The sequence below is a fragment of the Oryzias melastigma genome, linkage group LG17 (assembly GCF_002922805.2).
Source record: "Oryzias melastigma strain HK-1 linkage group LG17, ASM292280v2, whole genome shotgun sequence".
Lineage (NCBI taxonomy): Eukaryota > Metazoa > Chordata > Actinopteri > Beloniformes > Adrianichthyidae > Oryzias > Oryzias melastigma.
The window spans coordinates 3,519,834-3,534,488 of NC_050528.1; the positions used below are offsets into that span (position 1 = coordinate 3,519,834).

Here is a 14,655-nt window from a genome sequence, read left to right on the forward strand (position 1 = left end):
GTGGTTGGGTAGAAAAAAAATGTAGATAAAACTTTTCACTCTTCAGGTCTTAGATCTTGATATTTTTCACGGGTCACCTGCAGACTTCAAAGAGATTTTGCCCATTTTTGATTTTTGACCCTCTCAGGGCCAAATTAAGTTTTAGAAACAGAAATAAATTGATATTTGGAGAAGACTACCACATACAATTCTGACTTTTTTTAGAGAGACCATCACATGCAAAGAGTTCTGAGAAGTCGTAGATTAGCAACATTGGCGATAAGTGTCCAGGAAAGACTTGAATGTAATATAAACGCTAGCTTAGTTAGTTAGCATTTAGCTGTAGCAAGTCTGAGACGGTTAACTTCTATGCGCCAATGCTGAAACCAGAACAGTGTTTTTGCATCTGCTAGCAAAGACAGAAGCTAATTGAGGATCTGGACCTATTTGAAATATTGAAGAAATAAATTATGTTACTTAAAATACATTAACAGTTGTTTTCAAATATGCTCGAAACCTTAAAGTTGTGAGAAGAGGCGAGAGCAGCTTCTTTAAAATCAGCCGAACGGGTTTCCTGTTTCAGCACCGACACACCTGAGCGCTTCAGGCCAGTGAACCGGAGACGCCTCCATCCATCCGCCCATTTTCTAAAGCTGTTAATCCCTTCTGGGGTCACGGGGGTCAGGAGTCGCCGGGAGCCTTCTCCAGAATATTAACACTGCATCTCCGAGCCGCTTCAGAATTAAACAAGTTTATTTTGATTTATGAAAAAGTTTGCAACAACCAACAGGCAGCACTTTTAAAGCTCCATTCAGACGTCAACAGCCTCAGTGCGAAGTATTGTTTGTGCCATTCAGCCTGCATACCGAGCATTACATCCTGATCTGATCTTCTGCTTAACTGACCCCTCTTCGTCTTTGACTCCGATTGCCTCCCACCTGCCACCGACCCTGTCCTGCCCCCGACCCTGGCCTGGACCCTGACTACCCTAGCTTGATCTGGTGTTTAAACTCAGCCTGTCTGACCCTCCTTTAGTTTTGTGGACTTTTAGCTGTACCTGTCATCCTGTCTGTGCCGTTAAACCTGCTGCATGTGGAACCACCTGTCTGCCCGTTTGTGACAACATGGTTGCTGGAGCCTATCCCAACTACTGTCAGACAAAGGCGGGGTTACACCTGCACAGGTCACCAGTCTCTTACAGGGCCAGGCAGTCACACACATGCCCCTGGGGGCAATTTAGAGACACCAATGAACCCATGAAACAAGGTTTTGGACTTTGGGAGGGAACCATAAAAACCCACAGATGCATGAGGAGAACGTGCAAACTCAGGACCTTAAAGTTGCTCCACGGTTTCAGTTTTGGGTTTGTTAAATATGAGCAAACCAGGTGGCTTAGGCTACAAAACTACGAAACTGTTCATGCTTCAAACAGCCGATGGAAAGCGTCGTGGCAGGACTGCAGCAGAAACATTTGAGTTGAAAGGTTGTTGTTCTGTCCAGGAAACCCGCAGCCCAATCCGGGACACAACTGTGGCCTCCTGGACTCCAGCAGTCTGTTTCTGTGGCAAAGCTCCTCCTGCACCAAGAAAATGGGCTACATCTGCTACAAGGGCGGCGCCCCGCTGGCTCCTCCTCAGGGTACACAAGCGTCTGTCACTGTTCCTTCAGCTCTCACAGACTTCTGACAGGTTTCTGTCCTATCACTGCAGTTGAGGAGGGATTCTGCTCAGACCCCTGGATCCCCTACAACGGACACTGTTTCCACCTTCACCGCACACCGCTGGCATGGACAGACGCCCAAAGAGAGTGCCGCAAGGAGGGCGGGGACCTGAGCAGCATGTACAACGTGGAGGACCAAAGCTTCGTCATCTCCCAGCTGGGTTATGGTTTGTTTCAATCCACGTTCTATGTTTACATGTCGGGGAAACCAACAGATGCTGTTCTTTCACATAAACGTTTCTGCACGGCTCCTCTAACACCATCAGGCAGAAACACTCGGTCCGTTGTCAATGTAATCCTCCTTTTTCTGACAGCAAATCACTTTTAGATAACAATAAGAGTTTTTGAAAACATAAAAAAAATGTGCCAACAAACATTTAGAATAATTTTGACCAACAGTATGAAAACTAGAAAAGTTGCATTACCTCCAATAATGCAAGAGTGAATGCTTTTAACTGAATGTAGTCCCTGAAGATGCTGAAGCTTTTAGTCCCTGAAGATGCTGAAGCTTTTTGCTAAAAATTTACTTTTATTGCTGAAGGGATTCGCTGAAAATGCAAAAGCTATTAGCAAAATGTTAAATTTGCTAAAAGACTGGAAATTTCATTAAAGAACTATTAAAGAGCGCTGAAGTTGATTTCAATTTCAGAAAACTTTTAAATAAAATTACCTCAATCTGTGCCAATTGTGTAAAAGTATTTAGTGTTGCTTAAATATGAGCTGAACTCCAAATTAGCTAAAAAACGCTAGCTCGTTGCTTTAATACTAGCTAAACTCCAAAATAATGTAAAATTGCTCAATAAACTATTAGATAAACTATTAGTCAAAAACGTTAGCATGTTGCTAACATATAGGCTAAACTCTAAATTAGCCTAAAATTCCTTAATAAACTAAGTTAGTCAATAACATTAGCCTGTTAAAACAAAAGCTAAACTTTGAATTGGCCTAAAAAACCCAGTAAATAACAAATTAGCCAAAAAACGTTAGCTAAACTATTAGGTAAAATACAATTTATCATAAACTGACTCTAAAAGATGAAAACATAGCTCATAAATACCTTTAGAGGCTTGTTGCTAGTCTGCTTAAAATTATTAAATTTGAAGACTTTCTCATTTATTTCCTATGGGAAATTTTGCTCAATATTTCAAAAGCTAAAATGTTTATGAATAATAAAAGTACAAGCAGTAAAGTTCTGAACGAGCTTAACGTTTTGATACCAAGATTGCAGAAATCGCTGAAAGAGTGATTGAACTTTTATTTACTGAAAATCATAGAGAAAGAGCAGGACAATCACCATAGTGTGAATGCTGACTAAGCAATCACACAACAATCCTTCACTTTAAAAACAAATGTGAGCTGAACCTGACAGATTCTGAAACTGTGACTGTGTGCAGCGTCAGGCGACGAGCTCTGGATCGGCCTGAATGACAGAAGCACAGAGGGGCTGTTCGAGTGGAGCGACCACTCCATGGTCAGCTTCACCAGCTGGGAATTTGGGAAACCGCTGAGATCGGAACGAGAAGACTGCGTCCTTCTGAGAGGAGAGGTACGTAGCAGCCACTAATGTCTATGAGGGATGTCAGGATGCAGGAATACAAAACCTTTAACTCGTTATGAGCAGAAAGGACATTTCAGTTTTTTTGCTGTATTAAATCAAGTCCGAGTTCTCCTTCATGTCAAACCGGCTCCACCCTTTAGCTGCATGAGTTACATTTGAAATCCCGCATCTAATGCTGCGTTTACGGAGACGTTCAAGAACGGGCTAAATACGGATTCTTGAACACATGTAGCTACAGTTTATCAGCTCATGTCCGCCACCTACAGTTGGAAGACGCTTGATGTGAACTATCAAAGCACGTGAATCTGGTGAATCTCGCTCCAGGCTTTCTCCTTCACAGCTCTATTCCGATAAATAAAAGACTTGAATTCCAGCCAACACAAACTGCAATCAATTATTTCTCTTTCATGACCAATTTTCATGAAACGTTCAAACTGTTGGCACTTCCGTGAATCGGACAGGATGTCATCTATACGTCACTATGAAATCAGTGACCCTGATTGGTCACAGGTCAACTGGTTTAACTTTTCACGGCGTCCAATGGCAGCATGTGACTGAAAACAGTCGTAAAACTAGTACAGCTATGCATGAACTGAGGATGTATGTAAACGAGTGTTTACATACACTCTAGTACTTTATTAGACACATTTGTCCAGCTGTTCATTAACACAAATCTCTATTCAGCCAATCACATGTCAGCAACTCAATGCATGTAGGCGTGTAGACACGGTTAAGACGATCTGCTGCAGTTCAAACTGAGCAACAGAATGTAGACGAAAGGGGACTGAAGAGATACAAGATATTTTCCCTTTATCACCAGTTAGTCAAGTTATAAACTGACCAATCAGATTTCTCAGTAAAAGCTTGTGGCTCCTGCTGGCCCCGCCTCCAACGTTTGATCCTCCGAGCCGCTTTCAGTGGGAGGGGTGTGGGCTTCGCACAAACCGGAACTAGCTTACTCATGATTGGTGACAATAGTTCCTCTGAAAACGTGCCTCAGACAGACTGGGACTTATCGCTGTTGATTGGTTGCAATCGTGGTAGACGTACCAGGAAGTGACGGCGAAGGCTCTGGCCTGATTTCGCGAGGGCCGAAGGTAATGCATTTCCTATGGGGACCTCAACGCTTGTTATGTTCACTTCTTATTAAACGGTCTATGTGCCAGACGGGCTGGTCTGAGTATCTCAGAAAATGATTTTCACCCACAACCATCTCTAGGGTTTACAGAGAATGGTCAGAAAAAGAGAAAATATCCAGAGAGCTGCAGTTCTGGTTGATGTCAGAGGAGAAAGACCAGACTGGTTCCAGTAACTCTAATAACCACTGGTTTCAGCCGAGGTCTGCAGAAGAACATCTCTGAACGCACATGTTGTTGCAGATGAACTACAGCAGAAGAAGAACACACCAGGTATCACTGCTGTCAGCTAAGAACAGTAAACCGAGGCTCCAATTCACACAGACTCACAAAACTGGACAATAGAAGATGGAAAAACGTTGAGTCTCCATTTCTGCTGCTGCATTCAGAATCTGGCATTAACAACATGAAGTCATGGATCCATGCTGCCTTGTATCAACAGTTCAGGCTGGTGGTGGTGGTATCATGGTGTGGGGATATTTTCTTGGGCCCCTCAGGACCAACTGATCATGGTTCCAACACCTCAGCGTACCTGAGTATTGTTGCTGACCACGCCCATCCCTTTATGACCACAGAGAAGCATCTTCTGATGCCACTTCCAGACTGGTTTCGTGAATAATGAGTTCACTGGACTCTAATGACCTCCACAGACACCAGAACCCAACAGAACCTTTGGGATGTGGTGGAACAGAAGATCAGCATCATGGATGTTCAGCCGTCAAATATGCAGCAACTGTGTGGTTCTGTCATGTCAATATGGACCAAACTCTCTGAGGAATGTTTCCAGAACCTTGTTGAATCTCTGCTACCGAGGATGAAGGCAGTTCTGAAGGCAAAAGGGGGTCCAAACCGGTACTAGAAAGAGTGGACGCTGAACGGTCGTTTCTGATGGCGGCGTGAACGCAGCATTAGGCCTAAACGTTTCTCTTCAGGTGTTTCTAAATGCTAAAAACATCAAAGAGAATCCAGTCCAAATGTAAACATGAACTGTTTTTTTCTTGCAGAACGGTAACTGGGCCGACCGCTTCTGTGAAGAGAAACACGGATTTATCTGCATGAAGCAAAGTTCTCCTGAAAGAACCGGAGACGAACTCGACATGAACGTTGGCTGCAAAGCAGTGAGCAACTTTACTGAAAACATTTCAGAGTCTCTGTCATGATTTTTTTTGTTTTTTTAATGAAACTTTTTGACTTTTTGTGGAGCCATAACAGATGAATGTATCCTTGGGATATGAGTAAAATTGTGTGGAGTTTTAGAAACAAATAGTAGTGCTTAAATAGTAAAAGTAAATCCAACTGCAAATACTAAATAAAATGTAAAAATGAGTTTAGAACTTTAATGAAGGGCCAGTCCACAGCAGGGGTTTTCTGAGGGGAGAGGGAAGTAAAATAAGTACAAAAAAACAGGAATAAAACTATTAAATAAAGTAAGAAGATATTTAGGTTAAATTCGCCCCTAAACCCTAACGACTAAAAAACAATACAGTGCAGGACTACATAGTGCGCTGGATTTTAAAGGTCATTCAGACACCATGCTCACTACTTTTCTTTAGTTTTTCTAAACGCTGGATATGGCGTCACCGATTTCACAAAGTAAAAATGGAATCAATACGAACATTTCACAACGTTTATTTATGTGTTCTGATGGTGAAAATGTGGATGTTTATTCAAATATCACATTTAAACACATTTTTTGTTCAAAAGTGTTCGTCCGCAATGAATTGTGGTCTATATCCGCTAATCTAGTGACCATCGATGTGCGCTAGTTTTTCTCAAATTTCGAGTGCTCTTGATTTAGAATTAATAGATTCAGACAGCACTAGAAATAGACAACTCACTATGTATCGATTAGGGGGGAATTCGGACACCACCTTAGTTATTTAAGGTTAACGATAATGGATTCTGCTGTTACCATGGTAATCATAACGAACACAAAATGTTTCATGATGAAGTTTTTTAATTATAACCCATAAAAACCAAAACCGGAGAAAAACTCTCACCAACGCTCATTGAAACTCTTCGGTTCTATTATAACTTGTGTTTCAGGGATGGAGAAAGCACGGCTCCTATTGCTACTTCGTAGGAACTGAAACGAAGACCTTCGATGAAGCGAAGGAGGACTGCAAGAGCTCCAACTCCTACCTTGCTGACGTTTCAAACGGGTGAGGACGTCGGCGCCGTTCCTAACGCCGTGCAGGTTTGTGCTGCGGAGCGTTCCTGAAGACGCTCCTGTGTCTGCAGGGTGGACAACGCCTTCCTGGTGAGCTTGGTGGGGCAGAGACCCGAGAAAAACTTCTGGTTGGGCCTTACAAACCAGAGGAACATCGATGCTTTCGTGTGGACCAACACAGACCAAGTGAAGTTCACCCACTGGAATGCTGGGATGCCTGGTGCGGGAAACACAAACGCTGCATATGTACATTTTTAGCGTCGTCACAACAGCTGACCACCGTCTCCCTGAAATGTTCAGGTCACGAACAAGGCTGTGTTGCTATGGCGACGGGGGTTTCCGCCGGGCTCTGGGATCTCCTTCCCTGCTCCAATAAGGAGAAATACATCTGTAAGCATCTGGCGGAGGGAGCCGTTTCCACCATTCCACCACCGACTCAGACTGTCCTGCAGTGTGCAGAGGAGTGGACGCGGGTGGCTTCCAGAAACATCTGCTACAAGGTACCAGGCTGCTCCACAAACGGAGGCGGGGCTACTTATGGAAACAAGTAAACTGTGGAAAATGTTAAAAAGGGAGAGTACTAGATCTGTGGTCCACTGCAAGAAGCTTCAGGATTGTGGGAGAAATCCTTAAATGGTTCCTGAACGTATCTTTGACAGCATCTCACTGAGAACATCACAGACATGGAGAAACTTCATGTTCAACAGCATCAGTTTCTCTGTGACGGATTTCATTTTAAGCTATTTTAGTAAAAAAACTTAAATTAAAAAAAATAAAATTACATATTGACGATTGGTTCCGGACCCTCCGCATCACTTTTTGACATTCTGGATGTCCCCAACTCGGCGTTTTTTGACGTGCTGGCTGTTCGTAAAATCAAGGTGTCCGCAACCCTCGGGGGTGCGGTACCGGGCGCAGACTGGTCCTCGGGACGCTTCCAGTACCGGTACCTTAACCCAGCACTGGTTGTGGACTGGTACCGGGACGTGTCCAGTACTAGTACCAAAACCCAACGCCAGATGTGCTTGCAGACGTGGCAGAGGGGTCCTGAACTAAACCTCAATATGTGACAAATTGGAGTGAGAATGTGTTGCTACAGTGCACGTATGCACACACACACACACACACACCCCCCCCCCATACACACACACATACACACACGTGCACACTCAGTCATTAAATTCAATACCGAAGAGTCAGTCTTTTAGATCTTAAGTGACACTGATTTATATGAGATTTCAACTCTCAAGTTGTTTATTTATTTATTTGCATTCACACAACCTATTACAAATAAAGAAGTATAGAAAAAAATGAGAAAAGTTAGTGCAGGAAGTTGCAAACAAACCCATTTGGGCTCATACTAGAGCCTCTACCGAAACTATAAAAACAATTTACTCACAATTATACACTTTGATCATCCTATTTTAAAAAATATATTTACATTTCATAAGATGATTATTTTATTTTATTTTCAGAGATTCCCTTAAGTTTTTGTCTTAAAAAGTGTCCCATCTGCCGCTTACGGCCAGATGGGAAAATTGTTTTTTACATTTCGCAGCCTCTAAATCACAAACTAAATTCAGATCTTGATGTGAAACATTTTAGAAACATGAAACTTACTGCTGTTTGGACAGTTATTATATTGATGAATGTTTGTTTTGTTGTTTATCAACATCACATTTTTTTGTTTTTTGTCTGTAGTTTTTCACGGGACCTCGCTCAGACGAGAAGACCTGGTTTGAGGCCAGAGATTACTGCAGGGCGATAGGAGGAGACCTGATGAGCATCCACAGCGAGACAGACCTGATTTCCAGAAGGTAAACCGTCACAGAAACAACCAACTCACAAAAATGGGTCTCTGCTCTGAAGTCCAACATTAAAAACAAATCTGGAGACAAGCAACACCTTCATCTAGAAGACATTCATTATAATGTTTATTTCTGCACACAAAAGCTTTACATTGATGAAAACATCACATTCTCAAAGCTTTTAAAGAGTTGTATGGAGTAAATACATTTGCTGCAACTCAAACTCCAAAAGGTGAAACCCCAAAACTCTTTGAATGACATCTTCTCTCCACAACAGAGGTGGGAAAGCGTGGATCGGGCTTCACATCGCGGACCCAAACACTGGTTATGTGTGGAGCGACGGAAGCCCAGTGAGTCAACCGCTCTGCTCAATCACTACAATTCCATCTGATTGATGCAGGATTATATAAAGGGTTGTCGTCTTTCTTTTGTTGTTGCACAGGTAAACTTTCAGCACTGGCAGGAGGGAGAACCAAACAACCACAACAACGCAGAATCCTGCGCCGAAGTGCAGATCTACAGCTGGGACGAGAACGGATCCTGGAACGACGCCAACTGTGAAAGCTACAACGACTGGCTGTGTCAGATCCGTGCAGGTAAAGTCAAAAAATAAAACAGGAACATTCATATTTTGATGTCATCATCAGTTATTCTTTGTTGTCTAAAACTGATATATTACTTATAATCTGTAACTACTGTAATTGATTTACCCTTAATCCTCAATATGGACTCAGCTTTCTTCTTCTTCTTCATGAGAAACAGAAGTCTTTGTGCCAAAACATCTGATATTTATCCACTTATTATGTTTGTGTTCTGGCCAGGGGTAACTCCGAAACCACCTCCCAATAACACTGCAACAGGTGAGCCGATACTGTCTAACTGCATATAATTAATGACACCGAATAACCAGGAAATGTGATGGTTTAACCCAAAATGTACTTATATGTAATGGTTTAGCCTGAAATGAGATATGGAATTGTTTAACTCGAAATCTAAGAATATATAATGGTTTAACCCAAAACATGAGGATATTTAATGGTTTCAAATATTTTCAATAGGACTTTTAAATCTAAAACCTTTCTCCAAACTCCTCCGCTCTAAAGCCTCCCTGTGAATCTTTGCAGACTACAATGTGACAGCTGACGGCTGGATCAAGTGGAGAGGAAAAGAGTATTTCATTGACAAAATGCCGCGGTCCATGGAGGAGGCCCGTCACTTCTGCCAGCAGCACCACGGCGACCTGGCTTCCATCGGCACTTTGGAGGAAAACGTCTTTTTATGGAAACTGGTACGTTTAGGAAAAATTAAAAAGAAACTGTATTTCTATATGTTTGTAATGTATTTGTGCGTGCACCTCCACAGATATCCAGGAGCTACGGCGCTTTTTACATCGGTTTGTCAGTAGATCTAGACGGCTCTTATTGGTGAGTATTAAAACATAAAGGTGGGAAATATATTCTAACGACCTGGTATAGGCATTGACTGTATATGGGGACTGGAGCGAGCACATTTAACATCACCCTGACTTAAAGTCCATTCAGTCGCCATTTTTTGTGATACAGAGACCGCCATGTTGGAGCCAGATGTTGTTAAGCTGTGATTGGTCGAGTCGGTTTCTCTCACCAATCAGTAGTCAGCTTGTCGGAAGGCCACGCCCCTACCATTTGACAGTCAGTTACATGAAAACTTTCAAAGATGATGTGGGGGCCAGCAGGCTCCACCTACTTTCATTGAGGCATCTGATTGGCCAGTTTATGACAAATAACTTGAACTACAGAAAATGAAAAAGAGGATTATCAAAAAGATGTTAAAAAAGTATCAGAGTCAGAATTGTTTTTCTGACCAATTGAATGTCTGAGAAATAAATGTTTATTTCTCTTTAGAAGTTTATGGGATTTTAGCTTTTTGGAACCAGCAGACGCCAACGGGGCGGAGTCACTTAGTCCTGTTGTCATATACAGTCAGTGGTTTTAGAAGAACTCTTTAGTGCTCAGGATAACCACATGAATATTGATGGTAGCTCAAAACATCTCAAATCTCTCGTAATTTGTACTACATGGTGTGTTTTAAGGTGGACGGATGGATCTCCAATCATGTTCCAACGATGGGACAAAGATCAGCCGAGTACTGAGACCTATGATCACAACTGCGTCTCCATGAAGTATCACATGGGTGAGGTCCAAACCGAATAGTCAAAACGCCTGAGGCCGAACAGAGCCCACTAACTTTTCCTGCGACAGGTTTCTGGAGTACCTACAACTGTGGCAGAGAACTGCAGTCCATCTGTAAACGGACGTTCTCCCCTCCGGTGAACACCACGGCAGCCCCCACTGCTCCCCCCAAAGGGGGCTGCACTCCCCCATGGACGAAGTTTGACAAGAAGGTCAGAAAAGTTCATCATCACATTTTCAATTTTGAATTCATTTGCATAAAGAATACAGACTTTTTCATGACAATTTGTTAAAAATGGTACAAATTACACTTTAACTGGAAGGATGTCCATAGAGAAATGCATCAGTAACAGCAGCACACTCGTGTGTCAGATGAAAGGATTCCTCATCAGATCTATTAGATGCATAAGAGAACTTTCATAATTGTGATATGAAAGGTTTTTTTTTAATCAAAGAATCAGCTATTTGCTTTTATACAAATAAGTAAAATCATCAACCAGCAAGACATCCGACACCTCAGTCCATCATTCATTCTCCATTCAAAAATCTGTGTTTGCATCTCATTAATACTTTTTTAGAATCTCTCAAAGTCCACAAAGTTCTCTTTGCATACTTCTGGATTAAAGCTATAGTCTGGATTAGATTCTTATTGAGGTTTTATCTGCATCAACTCAAAATGCTGTGTGTCTGTGTGCGATGCAACGCTCGAGAACGCTGTTTTTGAACTCGCTTTTACCATACGGTGCTCACGCTGGACTCTCACTGCCCGATATCAGCGCAGGAACGGACAGTTGGAAGAGGTTTGCTCCAAATTGTCAAAGCGGAGTAAATCTGGTGAATCTTGCTCCAAGCTTTTTCTCTCACAGAACTATTATGTTATGAATTCCAGCCATGAACCAACCGCCATCATTAATGCGTCACCCATGATCACTAGACCCTTTTCACGTGACGTCACACATCGCCGACCTAGTGCAGAGTCGCTTCCTGTGTCTATTGATTAGAACGGCAAAGCTGACGGCTGAATGCTGTTTGAAGTAATTTTAAAATGGTAAAAATGGTAAATGGCGTTTACTTGTATAGCGCTTTCTACCCTCCTTCGAGGACCCAAAGCGCTTCACAGTCACAGACCCATTCACCCATTCACACACACATTCACACACTGGTGGTGGCTCCGCTGCCGAACACTGGCGCCAACCTCCCACCAGAGGCAATTCGGGGTTCAGTGTCTTGCCCAAGGACACTTCGACACATGGGCGGGCAAGGAGGGAGTCGAACCCACTCACTTCTGATCAGGAGTCGACCGCCCTACCACTGCACCACGGCCGCTTTACATAAATAATAAAAGGTAAACTAACCAGTTGTAACCAAAATTTGACAGTATTTACTCTATAAATGTCCTACCTGGTTGTTTTCATTTCCTCCTCTTAGATTCTTCTCAAATCAAAGTACAAATGTCAGTATTCCTGTCTGCAGTCACAACAGCAGCTCAGCTGCGTCTCCAAATTCCTATGAATGATATTAACCAGTCGGGGAGTTTGTTTCTCTTCACAACCCGGTCAAAGTTAGATGAAGGTTACAAGAACTTCATTGAATGCTGCTTGTTTAATAGTGAAGGTAGTTATGATTTTATGCTTTTAATCTGTGCTGATGCTAACGCTAGCATTAGCTTTGTGTTTGAGACGTGGAGCTGCAGAAGATCTTTTCTCACCAGTTAAAAGTTGTTGTGCTCACATAATCCTGTAAACAGATCAAAACTCAGACAATTCCAGCGCGTCTGACATTAAAGTCAAACTTAATACTGTTTTCTACTGCGGTCAGTGAGCTGCTGTTAGCTCAGCCGTGGTTCTAACATCACTCTTTGTTTTTGTTCATCACTGTGTCTGATCTGAGGGAAAATAAAGGTAAAACATGATTACATTAATTCAAAACTGTCACCAAAAAATAGGAACGTGACTATTTGCACGTGTCTCGGTAGCGTAAATCATCACCGCTGCTGCATCTGAATCACTTTGAGCTGGATGTCAGCTCGCACGAGGAAGTGAAGATCTTCGTGGACGGAGCAGAGCGTTTGTACGACAGTTTGAAATACTCAGAAGTGCAAAAATGAAATGATTTCTTATTACATTTGTTATCTTTGATAAGAAAAATGCCACAAATACATGTTAAAAACTGAAAAAACAGGATTTTCATTGGAGGGGGACTTCAAAGGAGAAGCCATACGTGACCAAATCTAAATTCCCCATTGATGAAAGTTCAACTGGTTGAAATTTTAACGTGCGTTCAATGGCCATGTGTTTTGTTCATAAACGGACTTAAAAATCAGGTAAGCCACGGCTGAACGCAGAAGTCTGAAACGTGTAAATATGCATGTTTACACAGATTTTCATTGGCAGTGGTTCATTTCTGAGACGGTGTGAACATAACATAAAAACACAAGACCAAACCCCTCCACAAATGTTCATAAGCTTCACATGACATTTAAACTCACCTCCAAGATCTAGACATGAACTGACGTCCTCTCACTGTCGTTGGCAGTGCTACAACATCATCAGTGATCGTAAAACCAGCTGGCAGGAGGCGCGGAAGCAGTGCATCCGCATGCGCAGCACCTTAGTCTCCGTTCCAACCAAACAAGTGCAAGGTTTGTGTCTCCTCCAGTTGAAGACGTTGATTTGACGTCTTTCCCTGGAAAAGGGATGATTGTGCTGTTACTAAAATGACTTTTTCTTACAATTAGGAGCTGAACTCTTAAGAGTTTCTAAAAAGAATGTGCATCTGTTATTTCAAATTATGAATTGACAGGTTTTTATTATTCTATTTGTGTCTTTGCTGTCTGCACAAGGATATTGTTGTTTCTTAAAAATCAATTATAACTTTTAGAAGAAATCCCAGAAAAAGCAGTTTTATCAAAAATAGTAAGATGTTCCTCCAATCACAGATTGATTTTGTCCTTTTTTTAGCCTTTCTGACCATAAAAACTGCTGATTTGGGATCAAACTTCTGGATCGGTTTGAGTTGTTTAAACCAGGATGGATTTTACTGGGCCGATGGAAGCAGACGCTCCTACACGAATTGGGGATATACTGTAAGTATTAAGAACACATAATAACAATCATGTGTTGTTATGAATCATATATTATACATATACTAGAAAATATTCTCCTCAATACCTAAGAAAAACGAATTCTCCAGTAAAAGAATTTAGAATTCACCAAAACTACAATTCCCAGAGCCCCGCCCCTCTACATGTAGTATCATTGAAAAGCCCTGCATGTCCTCTGTAGAAACCAAAAGAACTTCCTTCAGTTTGGACCAGTTCAGAGATATTCAGGTTTAGAAACGTCCTCTCTAGAGAACTACATTGCATTACTGGAAGTCAGGAGAATGAATTACTATTACATTAATAATATGGTGTAAAATATGACTTTTTGTTTGAATGTGTTCCATAAATATAGCAGAAAGTTTCTTTAGTGAAAGAGTCTTCTGGCTGACTCGCAGCACACCTGTGTACCTGAACCCGTCTGGCTCCAGGGTACAGCTCTTCTGGTTGCTATGATCACTAAACCAGGGTGAGTGGAGATGGGTTACAGGTGTGTCTGGAGTGTCTGCCAGTAATCCAGCACACCTGTGGGGACCGAAAGACAAACCAGACAGAAAAGTCCAGAGGGTTGCAGTAACAGTGATGACCAGAAGAGGGAGACAGGGGGACCTGCTAAACCATCACTTACCCCCAAACTACCTTCAATGGTGTTCCATGGCACCAGACCCAGAGGAGTAAAGATGACGTGATGTGACAGATATTATGACCAAAGGAAGGAGTGTTTGGAGAAAAAAGGAGCCTGAGATGGCGAGCAACTCCCCCCAGCCAACCTCCTTTGGGCGCTGTGGCCACAGCCGTGATGGTGCGACTTGGCTGTGAGGCGCTTCTCCTCTGGAACTTTTGCGTGTTTTTCAGCTTTCTGGACACGGCTTGGATTAATGTGTTTTTACATGATGATCTGGAAGATACCATTTTAGAAAGGAGAGGATTCATGGTAGACAAGGAGCCTTTAAATCTTCAAATACTCACTGACTGAGCACAAATGAAGCTGGTAACCAGCAGCATGAATGTGGA

General features: G+C 42.3%; 1 protein-coding gene across 1 annotated transcript in view; it reads left to right on the top strand.

Annotated features, from left to right (window-relative positions):
* Positions 1 to 1,479: 1,479 nt before the first annotated feature.
* The window catches only part of LOC112147390 (macrophage mannose receptor 1), a gene marked incomplete at its 5' end in the record, with an annotated part of 19,907 nt that continues 6,731 nt past the window's right edge, over positions 1,480 to 14,655 (top strand). The window contains 17 exon segments of the mRNA XM_024273739.1: positions 1,480 to 1,617; positions 1,689 to 1,865; positions 3,093 to 3,244; positions 5,397 to 5,510; positions 6,439 to 6,554; positions 6,634 to 6,782; positions 6,863 to 7,062; positions 8,264 to 8,379; positions 8,648 to 8,720; positions 8,813 to 8,966; positions 9,192 to 9,230; positions 9,495 to 9,658; positions 9,733 to 9,794; positions 10,442 to 10,542; positions 10,611 to 10,753; positions 13,077 to 13,182; positions 13,502 to 13,626. Of these exon segments, the coding sequence (XP_024129507.1) occupies positions 1,480 to 1,617; positions 1,689 to 1,865; positions 3,093 to 3,244; positions 5,397 to 5,510; positions 6,439 to 6,554; positions 6,634 to 6,782; positions 6,863 to 7,062; positions 8,264 to 8,379; positions 8,648 to 8,720; positions 8,813 to 8,966; positions 9,192 to 9,230; positions 9,495 to 9,658; positions 9,733 to 9,794; positions 10,442 to 10,542; positions 10,611 to 10,753; positions 13,077 to 13,182; positions 13,502 to 13,626 (2,129 nt within the window).